Source organism: Chiloscyllium plagiosum, chromosome 28 (genome assembly GCF_004010195.1).
Source record: "Chiloscyllium plagiosum isolate BGI_BamShark_2017 chromosome 28, ASM401019v2, whole genome shotgun sequence".
Lineage (NCBI taxonomy): Eukaryota > Metazoa > Chordata > Chondrichthyes > Orectolobiformes > Hemiscylliidae > Chiloscyllium > Chiloscyllium plagiosum.
In genome coordinates, this window is record NC_057737.1 from 26,551,100 (window position 1) to 26,574,106 (window position 23,007).

At 38.2% G+C, this 23,007-nt stretch overlaps 1 protein-coding gene across 3 annotated transcripts in view; it reads right to left on the bottom strand.

Annotated features, from left to right (window-relative positions):
- The window catches only part of dhrs11a (dehydrogenase/reductase 11a), an 80,489-nt gene that overhangs the window by 40,773 nt on the left and 16,709 nt on the right, over positions 1-23,007 (bottom strand). For all 3 annotated transcript variants that reach the window (XM_043718558.1, XM_043718560.1, XM_043718559.1), the window contains exon 2: positions 10,115-10,324. In XM_043718558.1, coding sequence (XP_043574493.1) covers positions 10,115-10,324 — 210 coding nt within the window. The remainder of the gene's footprint in view (positions 1-10,114; positions 10,325-23,007) is intronic.

Below are 23,007 nucleotides of genomic sequence, written 5' to 3' on the forward strand. Positions count from 1 at the left end.
ATATCTTGTGCACAGTGTTATTTGGTTGAAAACAGATGAACTTGAGAATACTTTAAGATTTTTCCCCTGTTCTGAACGTGTTGATCCCTTCCTGAACACTTGCTAATCTGTTTTTTGCCCAAAAGTACTGCACGCGACAAGTGCTAATGGAGCTAGCTGCTTTGTTTTTTAAATATCTGAGCAGCAATTTGTTAGTGTCACATAGACAGATTGTCAAACAAACAATCAACTGAACAGCTACACTCTAAGAAGTTGTTCCAAGTGAAAGGGTAGAAGATTTTATGGTTTTAAAAGAAACACTGAATTAAGTGTGCTGTGTTTTTGAGTATTTCATAATACCTAGAAACCACTTTTAACATCTGGCTGTTGGGTTGGAGGGAGTACTCCCAAATTAGTCAAATTTTAAATGTTTCATCAGGCAGTGTTTGACACACAGTATGCTTCTATGCAATCTATGTGCATCAGTCTTAATGAATAAAATTTAGTACATAAGGAGGGAAATTATGTGCACAGAGAACATACTTAATCAGTCAACCTGCCTATTTAAAAACTTAAGTAAATCCTGTTTTTGACTGTCAATTATCATTAATTTTGTCATTTCCCATGACACAGCCTCAACCAATCAGCACTGCCCTCTCATACAGTATAAATGTTAGTTTCCCTTTTAATTGGCTTTCTTCCGCATTGCCCTGTTGAGTGCAAGACAAAAAGCTTTAACAAAGTCTTTTGTCACCAATACTCAAGTTCTTAATGAATTGTCATATTCCACAGTTAAGAACACATTCCTCCTTGATATCTTTCCGCCTAATTGTTAACTGACCTATAGCCATTCTTCAACACTTTATGTTCACCTCTAGTCAAAATCCAAAGGCATGAAAATATTAGGATAGAAATTAAATAGGAACAAAGTTTGAATTCTGAAAAGCCATATTTGGTGATTTGAGAAAATTTTCAGCAGAAAGCTGAAGGTTGAATCTTCAACTGGGATTAATATAGTGCAAACAGATCAAAAATCTGTTTGGATTTAATTCCTGTTCAGTAAGCGCCAACTGACTATGATAGGTAAAGCAAAATTGTGAATGTGTACAACAGATGTTTAGTGCCTTGTTTAAGAGTGTAATGAAACTCAGCTTGGAAGCAACAATGAGATGTAAAATGAGCAATGAGATGAGGGGAGGTGATGCCCAGTGGTATTATCATGAGACTGTTCATAATCATGCAGCACAGAAACAGACCCTTCGGTCCAACCAGTCCATGCCAAACATAACCCCAAACTAAACTAGTTCCACCTGCCTTTTCCTCCAGACCTTTACTGTTCAATGCTGGATAACTAAAGAAATTGAGGGTTTGGTTAAGAAAAAGGAAGCATATGTCAGTCATAGACAGGATAGTTCAAGTGAATCCTTAGAGTATAAAAGCAGTAGGAGAGAAGTCAGGAGGGCAAAAAAGGGACATGAGATAACTTTGGCAAATTGAGTGAAGGAGAATCCAAAGGGTTTTTACAAATACATCAAGGACAAAAGGGTACTGGAGGGAGAGAATAGGGCCCCTCAAAGATCAGTAACGCAGCCTTTGTGTGGAGCTACAGGAGATGGGGGAAGTAAATGAGTATTTTGCATCAGTACTTACTGTGGAAAAAGACATGGAAGATATAGAGTGTAGGAAAATGAATGGAGACATCTTGCAAAATGTCCATATTACAGAGGAGGAAGTGCTGGATGTCTTGAAATTAGTCAATTTTCATCTGGATGTGATATTTTTGAACTTGCATTGAGGCACAAGAAAAAAAAAATCAATTAACAACCTGCTTCAAAAATGCATGTGAAACCAGTCCATGAACAAAACCTTGATGCAGTTGACAAGTTTACCACACTAGCTAGCACCTCTGCAGAACAGTTCACAGTGACAGTCAAGCGAACAAAAGAATAGCCAAGGCCAATCTGCTTTTGGCAGGCTGTGATTACATAGGAGCAAGGAGGAAAGAATCCCTCAACTAAAGGAAGAGCACACTGAATAGTAGTTCTTCCCACTTTCTAATATCCTGGAGATGTGGGCAGTTTATTCCAAATGATCCTCCATATGATTTGCTTGTGGAGACAATGCAAGTCCCGATGGCACGTCAAAGTTCTTAATACCGAGATCCTCTGCCTAACCACCATTCCTCGCATGCACACTTGGTTGATAAGAACTCAGGTAAGATGGCCACGACATTGTCTATTATCAGAATATCTGCCAAAATTAAAGGAAGAGAAAGCCCAAACAAAATTAAGGAAACAGTGTAAGTCTCACAGAAGTATTTTAACTTCAGTCATGACACACTTCAGTGAATATCCAACATAATAGCCGAAGTGAACTCTTACACAAAGGCCCATATGAGCACTCTAATCTTTTCTTGGGTTTCTGTACTAACAAAATTGACTTGAGTCTTCAATTCAAATTTTACAAATTAAAAGCTTGCTGTAAATTACTTTCCTGTGATCAGGATTACATCCACACATCATCCAGAATTGACTTTCATTGCCCATTATCTATGAATATGACTTCACCACAGTGGAGATATAATAAGGTTTCAAATTCAACAACAATCCCAACAAGTATACTACAAGGTATAGATATGTTGCTTCCACTGACTTTGACACTCATCATTGACGAGGAGGTTTTGACAAAATGTCATATCATAAGTTATTAATTACACCATAAGACATAGGAGCAGAAAATAAGCCCATTGAGTCTGCTCCAGCATTCAATCATGGCTGATAAGTTTCTGAACCCATTCTCCTGCTTTCTCCCCATAAGCCTTGATACTCAGGAATCTATCTCAGTTTTAAATATACTCAATGACCTGACCTCCACAGCCTTCTATGGCAATGAATTCTATAGATTCATCACTCTCTGGCTGAAGAGGTTTCTCCTTATCTCCATTCTAACAGGTCTTCCCTTTACCTTAAGACTATGCCCTCAGGTCCTGGTCTCTCCTAACAATGGAAACACCTTCCCAACATCTACTGTCCCTTATCTTACTCAGTAGCCTACTATGCAGCACCATGTCAACGGTCTTCTGGAAGTCCAGGTAGATAACATCCATTGGCTCTCCTTCGTCTAACTTGCTCATTACTTCCTCAAAGAATTCTAGCAGATTTGTCAGGCGTGACCTCCCCTTGATGAAACCATGCTGACTTTGCCCTATTTTATAATACACTTACAAAGATTTCAAAAATCTTATCTTTCACAATGGATTCCAGGATCTTACCGAGAGAGGATAGACTAATTGGTTTGTAATTTTCCCTCTTTTGCCTTACCCCCTTTTTAAACAGGGGTATCAGCGATTTTCCAGCCCTCTGGGACCATCGATGCTAGCAATTCCTGAAAGATCACCACCAATGCCTCTGCTACTTCTTCAGCTATCTCTCTTGGGACTATGGGGTGTGGTCCATCTAGTCCAGATTATTTATCCACCTTCAGACCATTCAGTTTTTCAAGCACCTTCTCCTTCATGATGGCCACCATATTCACCTCTGCCCCCTCACTCTCGAATTTTTGGGATAATACTCGTGTAGACTCACACAAAGTAGTCATTCAGTTCCTCAGCCATTTCCTTGTTCCCCACTACTATCTCTCCAGTATCATTTTCCAGTGGCTCAACATTCACTTTTGCCTTTTACATATCTAAAGAAACTCTTACAGTTTTCCTTTATATTATGGCTAGGGATCTGTAAAACTGGCAAGTACTTCATGGGTTAGAAAACATTACTAGTGGAAATAAACAACAGTTGATGTTGGTGCTTTTGTTTATTTGGAAATGGCCCATAAATTCACAAATGCTACAGAGACCTGTGCAAATGTTAAGACCCAGGATGAGAGAAGGTAATTGTAATCAGATCCCTGGGTGATCAGAGAATGGTCCCACATCTGAAAAAATGCAATTTAATATGGATAATTCAGTGGTAAAGTATGCAACAGAGCTAACACTAAGCTCGTGCATGTTGCGCAGGGTCAGAAAATACTATGAAAGCACAAACATGGAGCATTTAGCACATTAGTCTTTAAAGATTCATAATCATGTAAGGTTGCACCAAACTAAAACACAGTATTGATACGTTACATAAACCAAAAAGTATTACATAACTTGGATCAAATCTAAAGTGCTGAACTGGTTTTGTTTCCTTCATATATGAAGTGGGAGACCTTTGGAACCATGGTGGGCTTCCTTAAAATTATTAAACTGATTGGATGAATGTCTTTAAAATAATTAAAGGCATAGATTCCACCCACATGGACAGATCATTCGAGACAAAAATAGGAGGGACAATCATTCAAAATGTGATTGACATAGATGTCAGTACAGGTACTTGCTTATCTTTGCAGTAGGTCAACCACCTCTGGAACAATTTAGCAACCAGTGCAGCCAGCAAGGATTTACTACAAAGATCAAAATACCCCAATTATGGCTAAAACATAATTTAGAAAATGCAGTTAATATTAAGCCACATATCCTGAGGCATGGTTTGCTTGCCACTGGTAACTAGAGTAGAATTGTCTAGATATATTTACTTCTTTTGGAATTAACTACTGCTTTTCATCTGGAGATTTTGCTTCTCAAAGCGATTATGTAACCCCCTGGGGGTGGGTGCGAGTTATGGAGTTGGAATCAGGATGCGCAATGCAACACAAACATTTCAGGGCAGTCGGTCATTAACCAATCTACCATTTTTGTACATTCATACATATACAAAGGACATTCTTTGCGAAATTATACTAATGAACAATTAATGGCCAATTAATATATTGTGTGTATATACTGGAATGTGTCATGCTTTCACTGGAATGTTCCCCATTGAAATGTCAAGTTGTTGATCAGATAAGAGATCAAATTCAATTCCAGGATTTTCAATCTTTAAATTTTTGTAAATCATACATTCCTGTAGTTTGCTTATATCTTACTCAGTTTTGAGAAGATTTGTAGCTCAGGTTAAGGTTCTGGATGTAGATTTGCTCGCTGAGCTTGAAGGTTTGTTTTCAACCTTCCAGATAATGAGCAAACCTGCATCCATTGTATCTTACATACAATGACATATTTTAGCCACAATGCATAAATTTTGGATTTCTTGTGGGATAATATTTAATCACTAACGGATCCCAAAGGTTGATTCTCATCTCAGAAGTGATCGTTAATAGATCCCAAGTTATAAAAGCCTATAAAATTATAATAGAGCATCTTGAAACACTAACTCAATAAGAAACCCATGGCCATATATAAATTCTTAACACGGTTGATTCATATTTTTCATCAAGTTATTTTCCATCACAGAGTTTATATACTTCAAGTGCTAGGAATAAGTTTTTAAGGCAGCACATTCTAGAGCCAGAGTGCAGACAATTCTAAAAATGCAATCAGCAATGAAGTAGGATTACTGACTGCATAGTAAACAAGCCTTTGTTAGGAATGATCATAAATGTTTAAATTTAGCATTTGGTTGGAAAGTGAGGCTGTGAATCAAAACTAGCATTTTTAACTTTAAGAAAAGCTAACTACAAAGGTATGAAAACAGCTGGCTAAAGTGAACTGGGAAGCGATAAAGGGTATGATAGTAGCAATACAACGATACATGGAGTTACTTCATAATGCATCAGGAGTTACGTCATTATGTCATTAAAAGATACACTCCAGTGAGAAAGAATAACTGTAGAAGGACTCACCACCCATGACTAACTAAAAAATCAAAAATAAAAGCTGACGGAAGTTTAAACAGTGTGCGCATTCACTTTGGAAGGCAAATACTTCTAAGTATTTTTAAAAACTTTCTGCAACAAGAGGAGGAAGGACAATTTAAACACTTACAACTCACAGGGAAAGAACATTGAGAAAGTTATGTAAACTAATGGCTAACAATTTCCTAGGGCGTATTGACCTGCATCCTAGGGCCTTAGTGTAATCAACTGAATTTTGGAAAATTAAAACAGGCTCATAAAGGTCTAATCAGATTGGGAAAAAATGTAACCCTTCCCTTCATGAAACGAGTGGGACAGAAAACTATAAGTCAGTTAGCCCAACATCTGTCAAACAGATAATGGTGGGAAATAACTCCAAAAAGAGACTGTGCTATGGTTGAAATGTAGACGGGGGTCCCATACAACAGCAAAAAAGTGAACAGAGCAAAGAATGAGGTGGGGTCAGAAAGAGCGTCAGACTGGTTTAGGAAGAGGGTGTCAGGAGCCATAGGACCATAACACGAAAAACAAATTTACAGTACATTCATCTGCGTATCAGACTTCCACAGTACATCATCAACTAGATAAAGGGACAGCCTCTATGACTGCTAAACTTGATGACAAAAAGAGCTAGGAAAGTAAGTTGCTACCAATACAAAAGGAATCTGCAAAAGGTAACTAGATAGGGTCAAAAAGTGTAGCACTGGAAAAGCATTGCAGGTCAGGCAGCATCCATGGAGCAGAAAAATCGACATTTCAGCATAAGCCCTTTATCAAGAATGTAACTCCTCAGCCCTTCATTCCTTATGCCTGAAACATCGATTCTCCTGCTCCACGGCTGCTGCCTGATATGCTGTGCTTTTCAAGCTCCATACTTTTCGACTCCGGTCTCCAGCATCTGCAGTCCTCATTTTCTCGTAATTACATAGGGTAAATGAATGGGCAAAAATTTAGCAGATGGCATGCAGTGTGGAAAATGTGGAGTCTTGATCACTTTGGCAGGAAGACTAGAAGGCATACATGATTTCAAGTGGAGAGAAACTGCAGAATTCTGTGGTACAGAAGGATCAGGAAATCTTGAGAGATGACTCACAAGAAGTCAGTATGCAGATCAGCAAGTCAGGAGGATGACGACTGCGATGTTGTCACTTATTGCAAGGGGATTGGAAGATAAAAGAATGGATGCTTTGCTATAATTGTTTTAGAGCATTGGTAAGATATCTGGAATGTGTACAGTTTTGGTTTCTTTACTTAAGCTTATAATTGTATTAAAAGCAGTTCTCCCAAGTTTCACTGGACTAATTCATGGAATAAAGGGGTTATTTTGAGAAAAGATCAAGTGTATATAATTTTAAAATTCATTTTGTGGGATGTGGACATCGCTGGCTGGCCCGTATTTATTGCTCATCAGTATTTGCCCTCAGGTGGTGGTGGTGAGCTGCCTTCTTGAATCACTGTAATGCATCTGCTGTGGGTTAAACCATAATGCCACTAGGGTGGGAATTCCAGGATTTGGACCCAATGGTGATATATTTCCAATTCAGGATGGTGAGTGGCTTGGAGGGGAACATGGTGCTGTTGCCATGTATCTGCTGCCCTTGTCCTTCCAGGTGGAAATGGTCGTGAGTTTGGAAGGTGCTGCCCAAGGACCTTTGGTGAATTTCTGCAGTGCATCTTGTAGATAGTACATACTCCTGCTATGGACCGTCGGTGGTGGAGGGAGTGAATGCTTGTGGATGCAGTGCCAGTCAAGTGAGCTGCTTTGTCCTGGATGGTGTCAAGCTTCTTGAATGTTGTTTGGGCTGCACTCATCCAGGCAAGTGGGAAGTATTCCATCACACACTTACCTCCCCTGTATAGGCTTTGGGGAGTCAGGTGGTGCGTTATTCGCCATAGTGTTCCTAGCCTCTGACCTGTCTTCTAGCCACTGCATTTATGTGGTGAGTCCAGCTGAGTTCCTGATTAATGATAACTCTCAGAATGTTTACAGTAGGGGATTCAGTGATGGCCCCACCATTGAATGTCAAGGGGTGATCAGATTGTCTTTTAGTGATGGTTATAGCCTGGCATTTGTATGGCACAAGCGTTACTTGCTAAATGTTGGCCTAAGCTGAAAAATGTGTTGCTGGAAAAGCGCAGCAGGTCAGGCAGCATCCAAGGAGCATGAGAATCGATGTTTCGGGCATAAGCCCCTCTTCAGGAATCAGGGTGTTGTTTGACTAGCCTGTGAAATAGCTCTCCCAATTCGAGCGCTGGTCCCCAAATATTAGTGAGGAAGATTTTGCAGGATTGACAGGGTTGTTTCTGCTGTTGCATTTTCCAGTACCGAGGTCAATGTCAGGTGATCCATCTGGTTTAGTTTCTTTGAGACTTTGCAGCCATCGGTACAACTGAATGCCTTTCAGAGGGCAACTGAGAGTCGACCATATTGCTGTGAGTCTAGTCACATGTAGGACAGACCAGGCAAGGATGGAAGATTTCCTTCCCTGAAGGACATTAGTGACCTGATGGGTTTTACTGACAATCAATGATTTCATGGTCACCAGTAGATTCTTAATTCCACATTTTTTTTATATTGAATTCAAATTCCACCACCTGCAGTGGCGGGATTCAAATCTTGGTGTCTAGATTAATACCAAGTGATAATACTAAGGGGCTCTCGCCTTCCCCTAAAAGAATGAGTCTCCCTCATTCAAAGATGACACGTTGAGGGGACTTTACAGGGTGGATAATAAGAGGATGTTTCCCCTTGAGGGAAAATATGAAAATAAAGTACACAATTTAAAAATAGGCTGCGCTTAATGTCAACACAACAAGGTAGCTTAACATGCATGCACATGCAGAAACCTAACATTGCAGAACGACAACAGAATGGTAACTGCCTGTCATCTCTCAGCAGAAAGTGTACACCAACTTAAGTTACAGAAAATAGCACTCTTATTTCAAATGTTCCCACTGAACAAACTCACACGAAACACACAAAATCCACATACCAGCATATTTAGATTGGGAGGTAAGATAGTCCAAAATATGCTGCTTGCTACCTTTAGAAAATGGGATTTTGTTTTCTGGCTGTTATTGACAGAAAGGCTGGATCCGGGAAGTCGACTGTTGACTGTTCGTGTGCATGTGCAGGTGCTGATAGAGTTAATGCTAGGGTCTTTAAAAAAGTGGCTAGTGAGATACATGATGCATTGGTTCTAATTTTCCAAAGCTCAAAATTCTCATTAGATTGGAAGCGTCGCTCTTTTATCCAAAAGGGAAAGACGACAGAAAGCAGATCAGTTGGTTTAACATTTATCATTGGGAAAATATTAGAAGCTATTATTAAAGCTGGAGCAGGACGCTTAGGAAAGTTCAAGGTAAACAGTAGTTAACATGGCCTAAAGAAGGGGAAATCATTTTAACCAACCATTTGACTTCTTTGAGGGGTTAACGCATGTTATAGATAAAGTGGAACTGGTGGATGTGCTGAACTTAAACTTCCAGAAAGCATTTTATAAAGAGCTACAAAGATTACTGCAGAAAATATAAGTCATGGTGTAGTGAGCCAGCATATTGGATAAAAGATTGGCAAGTTAATAGGTAATAGAGCATTAGTGTAAATGGGTCTCAGGTTGGCAAGATATTATGAATGTATGACTTAGGGATTATTGTTTATAATTTATATAATGATTTGGATGAAATGATGGAAGGCATGATTACCAAACTTACTGATAACAAAGATAGGTAGGAAAATAAGTTGTGAGGAGGATGAAATGAAGGTACAAAGAGATACAGGTAAATTAAGTGAGTGAGCAAAGTTCTGGCAAATGGAGTGCAATGTGGGAAATGTGAAATTTTCTATTTTGGAATACAGAATAAGAAATTATCTAAAGGGTGAGAACTACAGAGTTCTAACATGCTATAAGATCTGGTTGCTTTAGTTTATCATGAATCACAAAAAGGACAGTATGCAGCTTTAGAAAGTAATTAGGAAAGTTAAACTAATGTCATCATTTAATGAGAAGGTAATGGAATATAAAAGTAGGGGGGGGTTAAGCTTCAGTTACACAGTAAATGGTGAGACCACACCTTTAGTATACGTACACTATTGGACTCTCAAATGGATTGGAAGGAGTTCAGCTATCATATGAAACTGGGAAGTAGGAAGCAGAAGCGGAATAACCTTCGCTTGCCAGGATTCATATGTATGCTTTATATTAAAATAATAGATTCTGCTGTAAAAAACAAGGAAGTGGTGGTGGCTGTCAATGCCTCAAGACCATCCTAAATAAGGATGACAGACAAGGAGGTTTTTATAAGCACAGCATGCGGGAGATATTTCACTGGAAGTGTTGCTCTTGACAACTTTTCAGTGCCAAGCAAAATCATTCTACCATTCCTTTCATTAATTGAGACTCACATTAATCATGTTCCTCCATAGGTCAGTCTTCCCCGACAGCAAAGGTTCAGGATGGGCCAGGCCTGCATTGTTGATGCACACATCCACACCTTGGTACTGTGACTTGATGGCAGAAAACATGGAAAGGATCTCTTCCTCATTGGTGAGGTCACACTTGTGTGCAACTAAGGTACCTGCATAGTCAGCACTCTTGCATTCAGCAGCTAGTTTCTGCAAGAAGAAAAAGTAAATTGTTAAAAATGAAAAATTACAGAAACATAGAAAATAGGAGCAAGAATAGGCCATTTGAGCCTGCTCCGCCATTCGTTATGATCATGGCTGACCACCCATCTCAATATTCTATTCCTTCTTTTCCTCTGTATCCTTTGTTCCCTTTAGCCTCACTATATCCAACTTCTTCTCAAAACCATAATGTCTTGGTCTCGACTGCTTTTTGGTGGTAGCAAATTCCATAGGCTCACCACTCAATGAAGAAATTTCTGACCTCAGTTCTAAATGGTTTACATAGTACCCTTGGACTGTGACCCCTTGTTCTGGCCTCCCTTGCTATTGGGAGCATCTGTTCTGCACCTACCCTGTCTGAACCGTGACACACCGAAAATTCAAGAGGAAAGAATGACAATAGGGAACAGTTTGAAAGAGTTTTAGGGCAATCTGCTGCTGAAGGCTTTGAAAATGTCCTGAAACTTGTCGAGCAGTTTAATTACTTTTCGGTACAGACTGTAATACGGTTTCACCTCCTGCATTCCCAATTTTTGCATGAAAAGAAGAGATTTATCCAAGAGAGCTACTAAATTTAAATCTTCATCTCTTGACATCAGCTGTTGCTCAAACTGAAATGTAAGTTCCATTAACAACTCATGAAATATTATAAGTGCTCAGAATTCAGTGTATAAATTGCAAGACTCTTTTGACATTTAGACTTAAGATTTATTTTAATTCAAAGAATATCAGTATGTTCTATATTGAGTTTCTATAAAAGCATTTCTCATGCAAGCGCAGATTAATGTAGGTTGTAACCCATGCTCCTTACATTCCAGATAATGGAGAGTTTACTGTAGTTTAATTTCTCACTTCTATTCTTCCTATCATCCCATGATTCTACTTCCCAATCCTCACTTGCCCATTCTATACTTCTCAATGTTATTAGAATTACAGTATTGCATCTGGTACTGACAAGCAGTTTCCTTGCAAGATTCTACTGGTTAATGAAATTGACAAATATAAACCAATAGTTATCCAGATCTTCTGCTCTGGAAAGAAATGACCTAATGATCAACATTTAATTTCATTGAAGTTGTGCAAAGACCACATTCCAGGAAAAACAGGGAAGTCTTGTTATACTTATAAAAGGCATAAGTCAGACCACAACAGAAACACTGATTGGATTTGGTCCCTTTATCTAAAGAATCATATGGTGGCATTGGTAGTCAATGAAGGTTCACTAAGTTGATTTTAGGTATGGAGGCATTTTATCAGGAGAGCTTCAATAGGTTGGCCTTGTACTCATTGGACTCTAAAAGAATGGGAGAAAATCTGATTGAACATAAAAGATTGTTAAGGAGCTTGATGACAATTGACGCAGAAAGGTTTTTTTTTTCACCCTTGTGGGACAGTCCAGGACCAGACAGCAGACTCTCAAAAGGTGTCACTGACTAGAGACAGTGATGAGGAAGAAATTACTTTCTCAGATAAGTTGTGATTCTCTGCAATTCTTTACCAAAGACATTGGTAGAGATGCTGGGTCGCTTAGTATATGCAATGATAAGTCAGAATGATTTTTTTCATCATGAAGGAGATCAAGGGCTACGTGAGATACAACAGGAAAATGGAGTTGTGGTTTATCAGATTTACCCGATTTCAATGAATGGTGCAGCAAAATCAATGAGCCGAATGGCCTACTCCTGCTCCCAAGTCTTACGGTCTTATTCAAACAAAGCAAAAGAAGTCTATAACTACAACAATTTGATTGTGTTTAAGGATGGACAAAAGAAGGACAGAAACATCCAGAATACCATTCCTTATCACCGCATAGTGAGACAACCTGAAAAATAGGCACTTGTAAATCTCAATCATGTTTTTCATGATCAAACAGATTACCTATATGTACATGCAAGTTCATACAGTGGGCACAAGCAAAAGACTAGCAGATTCAGTGTCCATGAATGCAACTGAGAAGTTGCTTTTCGCTAAATATTGTTAATAAAGGAGAGATAAAAAAAACCTTGCCCAGAAATTTAGTTTCTATATTTGCCTCTATTACAAAGAATGGACAACTTATTAAAATAATCAGTGTACAATAACAATTTCTACACATTTAACCAATTGTTTCTATAGATAGTAAAAAAATTTTTCCTGAAATTATAGTCTAAATAACAATGTTAGGAATGCAATTACAAACATTAAATAATTCCCATTAACAAATTCTAGATTGTCTCTTTTGCTTATTTCGGGCTGCCTCAATTAATGTGAAACTGTATTTCATGCAGATTTCAAACAGCATTTATTAATCACTTTGGAACTATAACCAGCATCACATTATAATGCATTATTTCCACTTTTTGAAAGCCTTGGGGAGCTATCGGTAATGAAATGTAGCTCATTTATGATCTGCAGCACTCAGAACAACAGCCCCAGACATGGGGTGATGATCACATGATGTTTCACTTACAAAGCAGCTAGACTGAAGCCATTAGCAATTGCAAGTCCATAAGCAATACTCCCAGAATTGCTTCGTGATCCAGCATTACAACAGCTCTCTTACCAGTATAATAGTCTGACAATTTAAACAGTAAAATTCAGCCTGGGGAATGCTTCAAAATGCACTGAATTATTTACAAATCTTAAATTTTTTATCCTAACTATACTTTATGTAAAAAAGAATCAATCCTAAGTCAAATTTCAACTGCTCACCTCTGGTCTACAAATGTATCAGTGCAACTGAATAGAACAAGTCATAGTTTGCCAGGCTTTCATTCAAAAAACAAAACTGCAAGTTTAATAATGACGATTCACATTATATAAATGAATTTGGAGTATGAATATTAATAAAGTCTCCCTCCACCCAAACTCGAACGTCATTTATTGCATCACATTTGGTTCTCCCAAACATCTTTCCTGTTCAGATACAAACAATCCTTTAAAAGGATGCCCAAATTTCTCCCTTCCCTCAATTCCAAACAATGATTTTGTCAGAATGATTGAAGAATTCAAACAACACTAAAATATATTAATTGTGAACAGAAAAGAAAAAAAATGACAGTTTCAATAGGAACACAATGTCAATTGTGTTAAACCCTTTTTAAACTGGAGTTGCTCTACTTTAATTATTCATTCTAAATATCTTAGTATTTTGAGATAGTTAATGCGTGCTGGTATAGGTGTGCGTGATTAAAACAGCACAATTCACTCAAAAGGATCATGAACAGTTGTTGGAAGTTACTTAATACAAGACAGAAACAAGCAGGGCAAATTTATATTCAGCCCTAAAATCAGGTCAGGACATAGCAGTGAATTCTTTGAATATTGTCAAATACAAAACATGGTGACAGTCAGATGATTTAGGAAATGAGAAAAGGAATTGCAAAAAAAACCTAGCACTTGCTTGTTCACCTATTCTACCATGTTATTTGTAGCAGGTTAAAAACATAGAAGGGGAGTTCAACTCTGGAAGGCCCTGTTCTTCATGTAAACAGATGGGGTCTATAGAAATTGACAGACAAGCTCAAGAACATAAACAATTCTATTTCAGTAACTTCATTGCACACAGAACTTTTATAACATGTATTGGGATAACTCTTCTTTAAAAATGATATCAACTATCAAATTAACAACTTTTCAGCCAAAAAAGAAATCACTTAAAGTAACTGCTAATTCAATCTTTTTTCGCCCCTACGTATTTATAGTAGCACCTTACATTGCAGGTAGTTATTCTATAACAACATAGTTGCATTCCATCAAAACCTCACTTAATAGAAAATAATTTAATATAAATAATGGAGCCTATGGAAAAAGTGGGGTTAGGGGCTGTAAACAAATATCACTCACAATCACTCAGAAATCACCCAAAAACCTAACAAAGTATAGCATGGTCTGAATGAAGGTATAAATCATATTCATCAATGGAACAAAAGTAAACATGACAGTTTAATGCAGAGATAGAGGGTCATCAGGGTGCAGAAGGTAGACTCTCTCATTCCTATTAAGTGTGCTATATCACATTCTCTCCTTACCCTCAAAACACTTTATAATATCAAGCTTCTCTTCCGTGTTATAGCTTTTGGTTTTCAATCACCACCTGCAATTTTATCATCAGGACACTTCTTGCTAACATTCTTGTCACTATGCACCTTCATTTTTTAAAAAAAAGGGATAAATCTAGGAGTAATGCACCTTTCACAGGAAGCTGCCGAATGTATCTCTCTCAGAAAGCTGCTCTCTGTACAGTACCTCTCACAGAACACTGCTCTGTCGGCAGCTGACATTAGCGCAGCACAGAACAGAAAGGAGACTTCGGCGTGGAAATTGATACCCGCACAGAATGAAGCTAAACGATCGCTGCTGGAATCATACTATTGCAAACAGAAGTAAGCGTTCTCAAAAATACTGTTCCTCAATTCTTCAGCAACATTATAAGCAAATTGTGCTGCCAAAACGTGTGTTACCTAAAAACTAGCTGTACATTTCCGGTTAAAAACATGGGATTTGGAACTGGGGAATAGACAAGACCTATAGCAGCTACTGGATGACCTGATTGGACTTGAAGTTTGAATTGCTCAAGTCTACCAAAACCCTCACCCTCTTTCCCCCCCCGTCCCCCCACCAAACACACACACAATTACCTGATAAACTGGATGGGGACCAAATTATGAAGGGTATTAATCTTAAACTACAACAATTTAAACAAAATGGTGGTCAAAAGTGTCACAATTTTGGACATTTAAAATGTTCACCATAAAGTGCATCATGGTCAACACATCATGCAAACAGAGCTAAGAGAAGCCTAGGACAGCAGATCAAATCTCAAACGCTCTAATTTTAATAGGTCAAATTCCCTCTGACAACACAGCTCTTAACAGTATAAAATTTCTTATTTCTGTACTTCAAACCTTTAACATTAGCAGGGAAAGCAAAGGAAGATTTACACAAACCTCAACCTCAGTAACTGGTGCTTTAAAAAAATTCCCCAGCATAATGTGAATAAAAATTACTTCTATGGTTTGAAACGATTTCCAGGCTCTATACTGCAAGATGATACCAACATACTTCTGAAAGTAAATGAGCAATTAAAATTAAACCTGATCTACATTTAGTGTGCTTTTAAGGCACCATACATTTTTCCTTTTCAAGGCAACAACTTGAAATGCAAGTTGGACTACGAGAGAGCCGAAATATCAGTACAGCTTTGCGACTTGGGAAAAATCAGATGTTGCAAAATAATGTTGTTTTTCAAGCAGTGACAGGGGTACACTGAAACAATATGTCACTAAGAGTCTAAGAGTTAAGGTAGGTATACATGATGACTGCCCTCTGATTGTAAGAGTTTAAATGTTGTTTTGGGATGAGGTGGAGCAGAGTTAAAACAGATGAGGAGAAAGTACTTCTCTCAAAGCAACACGAATCAGTGGAATTCACTATCACAAGATTTGTAGGATGCCTGGGCATTGAGTAAATTTAAGGAAGTGATAGATTTTAAATTAGTAACGTGTTGAAGGGTTATGGTGAAGGGGCAGGAAAGTGGAGTTGAGGCAGAGATGGAATTGGCCATGATCATATTAAATGGCAGAGCAGTCCTGAAGAGCTGATTGCCTACTCCTGCTCCTTGATCTCATGTTCTAATTGCAGTTTAACCAAAATTGTAAGTGCAGGGCAGCCAAAGATGCCCAGTGCCTGCAAGCTGAAAACATCTCCCTCTCTATCGCCATGTGAATGAAAAAGACAGAAAAACCCAAGAAAGAACAAAACAAAGACAAAGAACAGCATTAACAAACCAGTTTTAGACAAGGAAAATGTTATGGAAATAGAAATGAGTTGTCAGCCTGGAAAATGTAGACTCACCATGTCAGACAACAACATGGTATGGCAATGGCAGCTTAAGTAGAAGAGAGCAATGTTACTGAAATGGAGGTAAGTAATTCTTGTGATGAAGTTATGGAGATGGAATTTTAATCCCAGACCAAATGGAAAACTAAAATTGCAATCAGTTGGCAACTAAAGAGAATGACTGGAAGTGGCAAATGAAATCCAGGAGTAAGACAGAACTTGTGTTGGGGCTGAAGATAAAGGTTCTGATTTTTCCAATACTTAATTGAATCAAGTTGTAGTTCATTTAAGACTGGTTAAGCAATAGTCAAGAGGGGTTGTGGAACGGAAGTGCTTGGTAACAAAGTGTACACTTCACCACATATTACGCCATAATTCATGAATCACCATAAGACTATAGGACATTCAGCCCATCAAATCTGCTTTGCCAATTAGATTGATGATTGTGATAATCATCAACTCCACTTTCCTGCCTTTTCCCCATAAGCTCAATTCCCTTACTAATTAAAATTCTATCGCAGCCTTGAATAAATTAATGACCCAGCCTCTACAGCACTCTGAAGTAGAGAGCTCCACAGAATCACTACCCTCAGAACAAATTCCTCCTTAGCTGTACATTAAGTGAGCAACCTCTTACATCGAGATTCTGCCTTCTGGTTTTAAGACTCTCCCAAAAGGAAGCAACCTCCCCATTGTCAAGCCCCCTCAACCAACCACAGAATCTTATCATTTTATGTTGGCTTCCACCGGGTAACACTTTTTAAAAAAATCATCTTTGTACTCCAAATCCTCTCTAGTCTCGGCTTTTCTAATTTCTTTAAGTCCTACAACCCTCTCTCATCACTCTTTTGCTCCAATTCTGGCCTTTTGCACATGCTTGCTTTTGACATCTCAGCTATCCTAGACTCAAGCTCTGGGACTCCCTCCCGAAAACACACACTACTCCTCTAACACTTACAACAATTTTTTGACAAAGCTTTGGTCAAAAACTGTCCTGGTAAATTCCCTCTGCACCAGCCATTCAAAGTCAACAGCCAAGTAACTTAATTGATCTCTTGGAGGTCAGCAATTACTAACTTGGAAAGTTTAAAAGAAGCAACAGAGGAAAAATTGTCAAACTAAAATGGCAGTCCTGCTTATGACAGTTTTGGGAGTAGAGATCTCAGCAGCTAATAGACATGCCTTAATAATAAAAATATAGCACAGTCCTTTCTTCCTTTGTGAACACCTTAACTGATGAATAATAACATGTATACACACAATAAATAAATGCACTGAAAGACTGCAAGAGTTAAATGTACCATAAGTTAATCACATATTTAAAACTACTGATCCCTCAAGGCAATTATTGAGGCCAAACTGTTTAAACTAAGACTAGACACTGCTCACACTAAATGCATGTATTGTATGCATACAATTTATAATCAGTTAATACAGTAATGACTGCACTCACTCTAAACTAAAAGCAAATGTTAACCATAATCAATAGTTATGCATAATGTTCAGTGCTTTATAAAGCGAAAGTCACCAGACTACAGATGTTCAAAGTCCCAAGGATGGAATGCTATTTATAAACTGCATCCTATCTTCAAAATGGAGACTTCTAATAAAACTGAAACCACACATAACAGATATATGTGACACAATCAAGAAATGCAGATTTTGAAACCTATATTTCAGCCCTGTTGGTAAACCTACTCTATATACATTGTTAGGTTGCAAGTACTAGATTTCTGTAGAGGCAGGAATTTAAAAATAAGCATGTTTTCAGGTATTCATTTTATTCAGTAATACAACTTTTTATCCACCCAATTTCCTTCCCAACAGAATGTGTTAACTGGAATACAATTGCACAGGGTAATTATTCTTTATTTGCCAGCAAATATGCATACTTCAACACCTTTTAGAGAGCTGGAATATTTATATAGTACCAAAGATATTCTCAATACTGCAGACAAGTTTTAAACAAATAGGCTACAAGAAAATACTAAACACTACATGAGAAGCCAACAACAAAAAAATTCTTTGACAAGGAATAACTAACGGTGAACAGAGTGCATCTAGAGTTGGCGAATCACTTTGGAGTTTGATACTATCCTCACAACAAACTAAACAGCATTTTCCTGCCATTTTCTATTCCAGTCTGAGTATTTTAAAGTTGTTTCAATGGAATCTGTCCTGCCATTTAACGAGATCATGGCTGACCCGATAGCCCTCAACTCCACTTTCCCGTTTCTTTTCCCTACAGCGCTTGATTCCCTTACTGATCAAAATCTGCCTCCCTCAACCTTGAACGTACTTAACCATCCAGCATTGAAAGCCAACTGCAGTAAAGAATTCCACAGATTAATTACCCTCAGAAGAAATTCCTCCTCATTGATCTTAAATGAGTGATGCCTTATTCTGTGATGATGCCCTCTGGTCCCAGACTCTGCCTCCTAAAGGGACACAATCTCTCCACATCTACCCTGTCAAGTGCTCAAAGGATCTTAGGTGTCAAATAAGATTGCCTTTCATTCTTCTAAATTCCAACATGTACAGGCTCAACCTATTCAACCTCTCTTCATCAAGACTGTCCTGCTTTTCCAGGCTTCAGCTGAATGAATCTTCTCTGGTCTGCCTTCAAAGCCAGTACATCTTTCCTTAGATCAAGGGTCCAAAACTGTTCACAGTATTCCAGCTGTAGTCTGATTAGTGTGTGTCATTTTAGCAAAACAACCATACTGACCTAATCCATTCCCTTTTAACTGAGGAGGAACATTTCATTTGCTTTTCCCATTTTTCGTTCTTGGATGTTAGATTTGAGAGATTCATGCACAAGGATTCCCAAATACCTCTCCTGGAGAGTTCTGCAATCTTTCTCCATTTAAATAATATTCAGCTCCCCTACTCTTCCTGCCAAAGTGGGTAAACTCACATTTTGCCACACCATATCCTACCTACGAGATTTTTGCCCAATTGTTAACCTGGTAATGTCTCTCTTTTGGGTCAACCTCACCACCTGCTTCCCACATTTTTTGTGTCCTCTGCAAACTTGGCTTTCATACATTCGTTTCTGTCATCCAAGTCATTAACATGTATGTCAAGGGGAATGAAGAAACAGCCAGGTCCATGATATACATGGGAGAACAATAGTAGTAACAATGCTGCCTTCCTCATCCCATTACAAGGATGTTATTGAATGACTGCAGGACATTGCAAAAGGGGAGGGGAGTACATGTCAGGAGCAACAACCTACGTAAAAAGCTAGATCAAATTCAGCTGGAGGAATGGTGGTGGTGGTGGTGGTTGGCGGTGGGGGTGGAGAACAAAGAGATCTGTACAAACCAACTGCTGGACTGAGATCAATATCCTCATAGAGACATTCACTAGTACTGTGGGGAGGGCTTAAACCAGAGTCACGGGTGGGGGGGGACATGAAACTGAGCAGATGCAGTTGGGGAAACAAGATTGAAAAAGAAGAAAAGTTGAAAGTAAGCATCGAAATCCCCTGGAAACAAGGGCTAGGAGCAATTAACGTCATAGTACAGCAAAAGCAATGTAAACATGTCAAAAAGGCAAGTCTAAACAGACTATATGTGAAAACATGGAGCATATCCAATAAATTAGAAAAATGAACAGCATAAAAATTATTGAAAATGGTACAATAAAACTGCAAATACAGGCAGGAATACAGAGCGAACAGAGTTGGAAACCTAACCATGTAGGATATTTAATCTTTAAGGAGTACAGGAAAAACCAGAAAAAGATGTTGTATTATTGTTCACAAAAGATGCAATCAGTGCAAGAGTGAGAAATGACATTGGTGCAGAAAATCCTATGTAGAATCTATTTGGTCGAGCAATAAGCAAAAAGGGGCAGAACCCATTAACTGTCTATCATCCTCCAAACAATACTGGTAAGGTAGAAGATGGCAGCAACCTGGAAAATAGAGACTCCTGTAACAAGAATTATATAGTAATCATGGGGGACTTTATATATAGATTGGACAGACCACATTTGAATAATGATATGGTAGAGGAATTAATGGAGTGCGTACAAGATTTTTTTTTTAAGAGCAGTACATTGCTCCCCAGTGAGTTCCTCAAGCTGTCTTAGATTTGGTTTGCTCAACAAGGAGCCAATTAATAATCTTGTTGTTAGGAAAAAGTGACCATTACATCATCAGGATAGAAAGTGTAGTAGTTTAATCTGAAACTAGAATCCTAAATCTAAACAAAGGAAACTACAAAGGGCATGTTGGCAATGATAGACTGGAAAAGTTGATTAAAAGGCATGGCAGTGGATAGGCAATGACTAACATGTAAAGGATCAAACACATGCATCATAGCAGTTACACATTCCTTTCAGGAAAAAAGAACTGAGCAGGAAAAGTGGTCCAACCAAGGCCGATAAAAGAAACTGGAAGATAATTTTAGATCCAAAGACAGGTCCTATAAAATTGCTAAAGAAAGTAGCAAAGCTGAGGAGCCAAAGCAGTTAAAAATTCAGCAAACAAGAATCAAGAGGTTGATTGAGAGGAGAAATGTAATAGACAGAGTGTAAATTTGCAAGGAAGATAAAAGCTGATTGTAACAGCTTCTGTATGGATATAAAAAGAAAAATGATCAATGAACACTAAATCACCAACAGTTTAAAACAGGGAGATTGACAGAGAACAGAACGATCTGTAGATTTTATCCTCGTCGCCAGTTCTCTTGTACCATTATGGTCAAGTACAGGAGGCTAAAGTATTTAAGCAACAGTAAGAGTTTTATTAAGGAAGATGTTCATTCAGCAGTAGCAAGATTAGACTGAGCTAATTTCCTCAAAATGGTGGATAACATCACATGAACAGACTCAAAGTCACAAATGAACATACTTCAATAAATAGACAATAAAAGGCATTTTCAGAATTGCAATCTGTAACTGGAGTGCCATAGGTATCAGTGCTCAGGCCACAATTCTTAACTACATTAATGACTTGGACGAGGGAAGTCAATGCACGATATCCAAGTTTCTAGGTGACAAAAATAGGTGGAGAGATTAGGGTGAGGGTGATAGCGTCTGCAGGTGGATAAAGACATCTTAAGCAAGTGGCCGAAACTTAACAGATGGAACATAATGTGGAGAACTTAGAGGTTATGTATTTGGCAGGAAAAATGGAATATTATTTAAATGGAAAAAGGTTGTGGAAAGCTACAGAACAGAGCAATTTGGTCCCCAATAAATGAATCATAAAAAGCTAGCCTCCAGGTTCAGCGGACAACAAGGATGGATTTATTTCAAAGGAAATGGAGTATAAAAGTAGGGAGGTTTTGCTGAAACTATACAATGGAACGAGTCAGACCATAGATGGAATAATATGAACAGTTTTGGGATCTTTTCAAAAAGAAAATCCGTACAGCTACTGGAGGCAATCCAATGGTTCACTAGCAAAAGTTCATTAGGCTGATACCAGGTTTGGAGAGACTGCATCAAGGAGAAGTTGAACATATTGGGCCTGAACTCATTGGAATATAGAAAAATGAAATGTGACCCTAGAAAAACATAAGATTCTTAGAGGACTTAACAGAGTAGAGGCAGAAATATCATTTCTCCATGTGGATCACAGGGCATAATCTCTGAATAAGGGGCTGTATATTTGAGATAGATATGAAGATGAATTTTTTTTCTCTCAGAAGGTAGTGAATCTGTGGATTTTTAAAAAATAATAATTGGCTGTTGAGACAATGATAAAGTGTTTTGTTGCCATAATACGGCACCATTTGAGTTACGAAGAGTAAAAAGAAATAACAAAACAGAATTAATCTTCTATACAAGGGGTTGACAAACGCAGTTGCATATGTCTTTTGAAGGTGTCTGCAAAGTCCAACAGTCAGATGCCCCTGCTCTCGGCACCGCAACTAAGTCCACGCCATGGGCCTATCACAGCCAGGAGCCTCTTCTGGGCACCACAATACGGGGTTTGTTCAAATTTTTGGATTCCATTAATAGCAGTGTGGGTGCACTGACATCAAATGGGCTGTATAAGACTACTATTCGCCATCACCTTTTCAAGAGGAATTAGGGACGGGTAGTCAATACTGGTATTGTTGTAACAATCTAGCTCTTTCCTACATACAGTTTAAAAATTTCAGTCACAGGCCAACTCAGTGGAGACAGACATAGTCATCAAGTACATTCAAAGGGCTGTTTTGGCAATGAATGTGTAGGGCTGGTACATTAAAAATAAGAAACAAAAAAATCAGAAAGAGCTTTTTCTAGAGCAACCAACATGATTTAAGTGTTTCAGCTTGACACTTAAAACAAAAAATACAACATATTCCTTAACTTGAGCTATCCCATTTTCCAGAAACATGTTATTTCCTTAAAAATCAGATTCTTTGTCAACCATTGCTCACTTCAAATTCACTTAAACCACCAAATCAAGAATGCCATATGGAAGCTCAGCCAACAAAATTGCTGTTATTATCTCTAGATAGTGACAGGAAGTTTAAAGTGCAGAAACCACTCAAAAGACAATTACCCTTCACAGGTAAAGTGATTACTCATGAAACAAGTTTGACAGCAAATGTTAAAAAGGATAGATCAGACCAAACAGGCGTAGATTCAATATTTCTATTCAACATTCCCATTAAAGTCCCTCTTCGAGACCGCTCAGGGAATCCCTGATGGACTCTACCTGTAACCTCCTTGGTTTGTCCCAGAGATCGTACTCTGTGGTAGTCTGGAATATAAAGCTTTTATAATCGGTTTAGTTTAAATTATTACCCTTATTTATCAAGTCATCAATGTTACACTATAACATAGATACCTACAAGCCAGGCTTGAGCTAAGGTTCTAAAACCTTTAGCAGAGTAGCAGTGCCA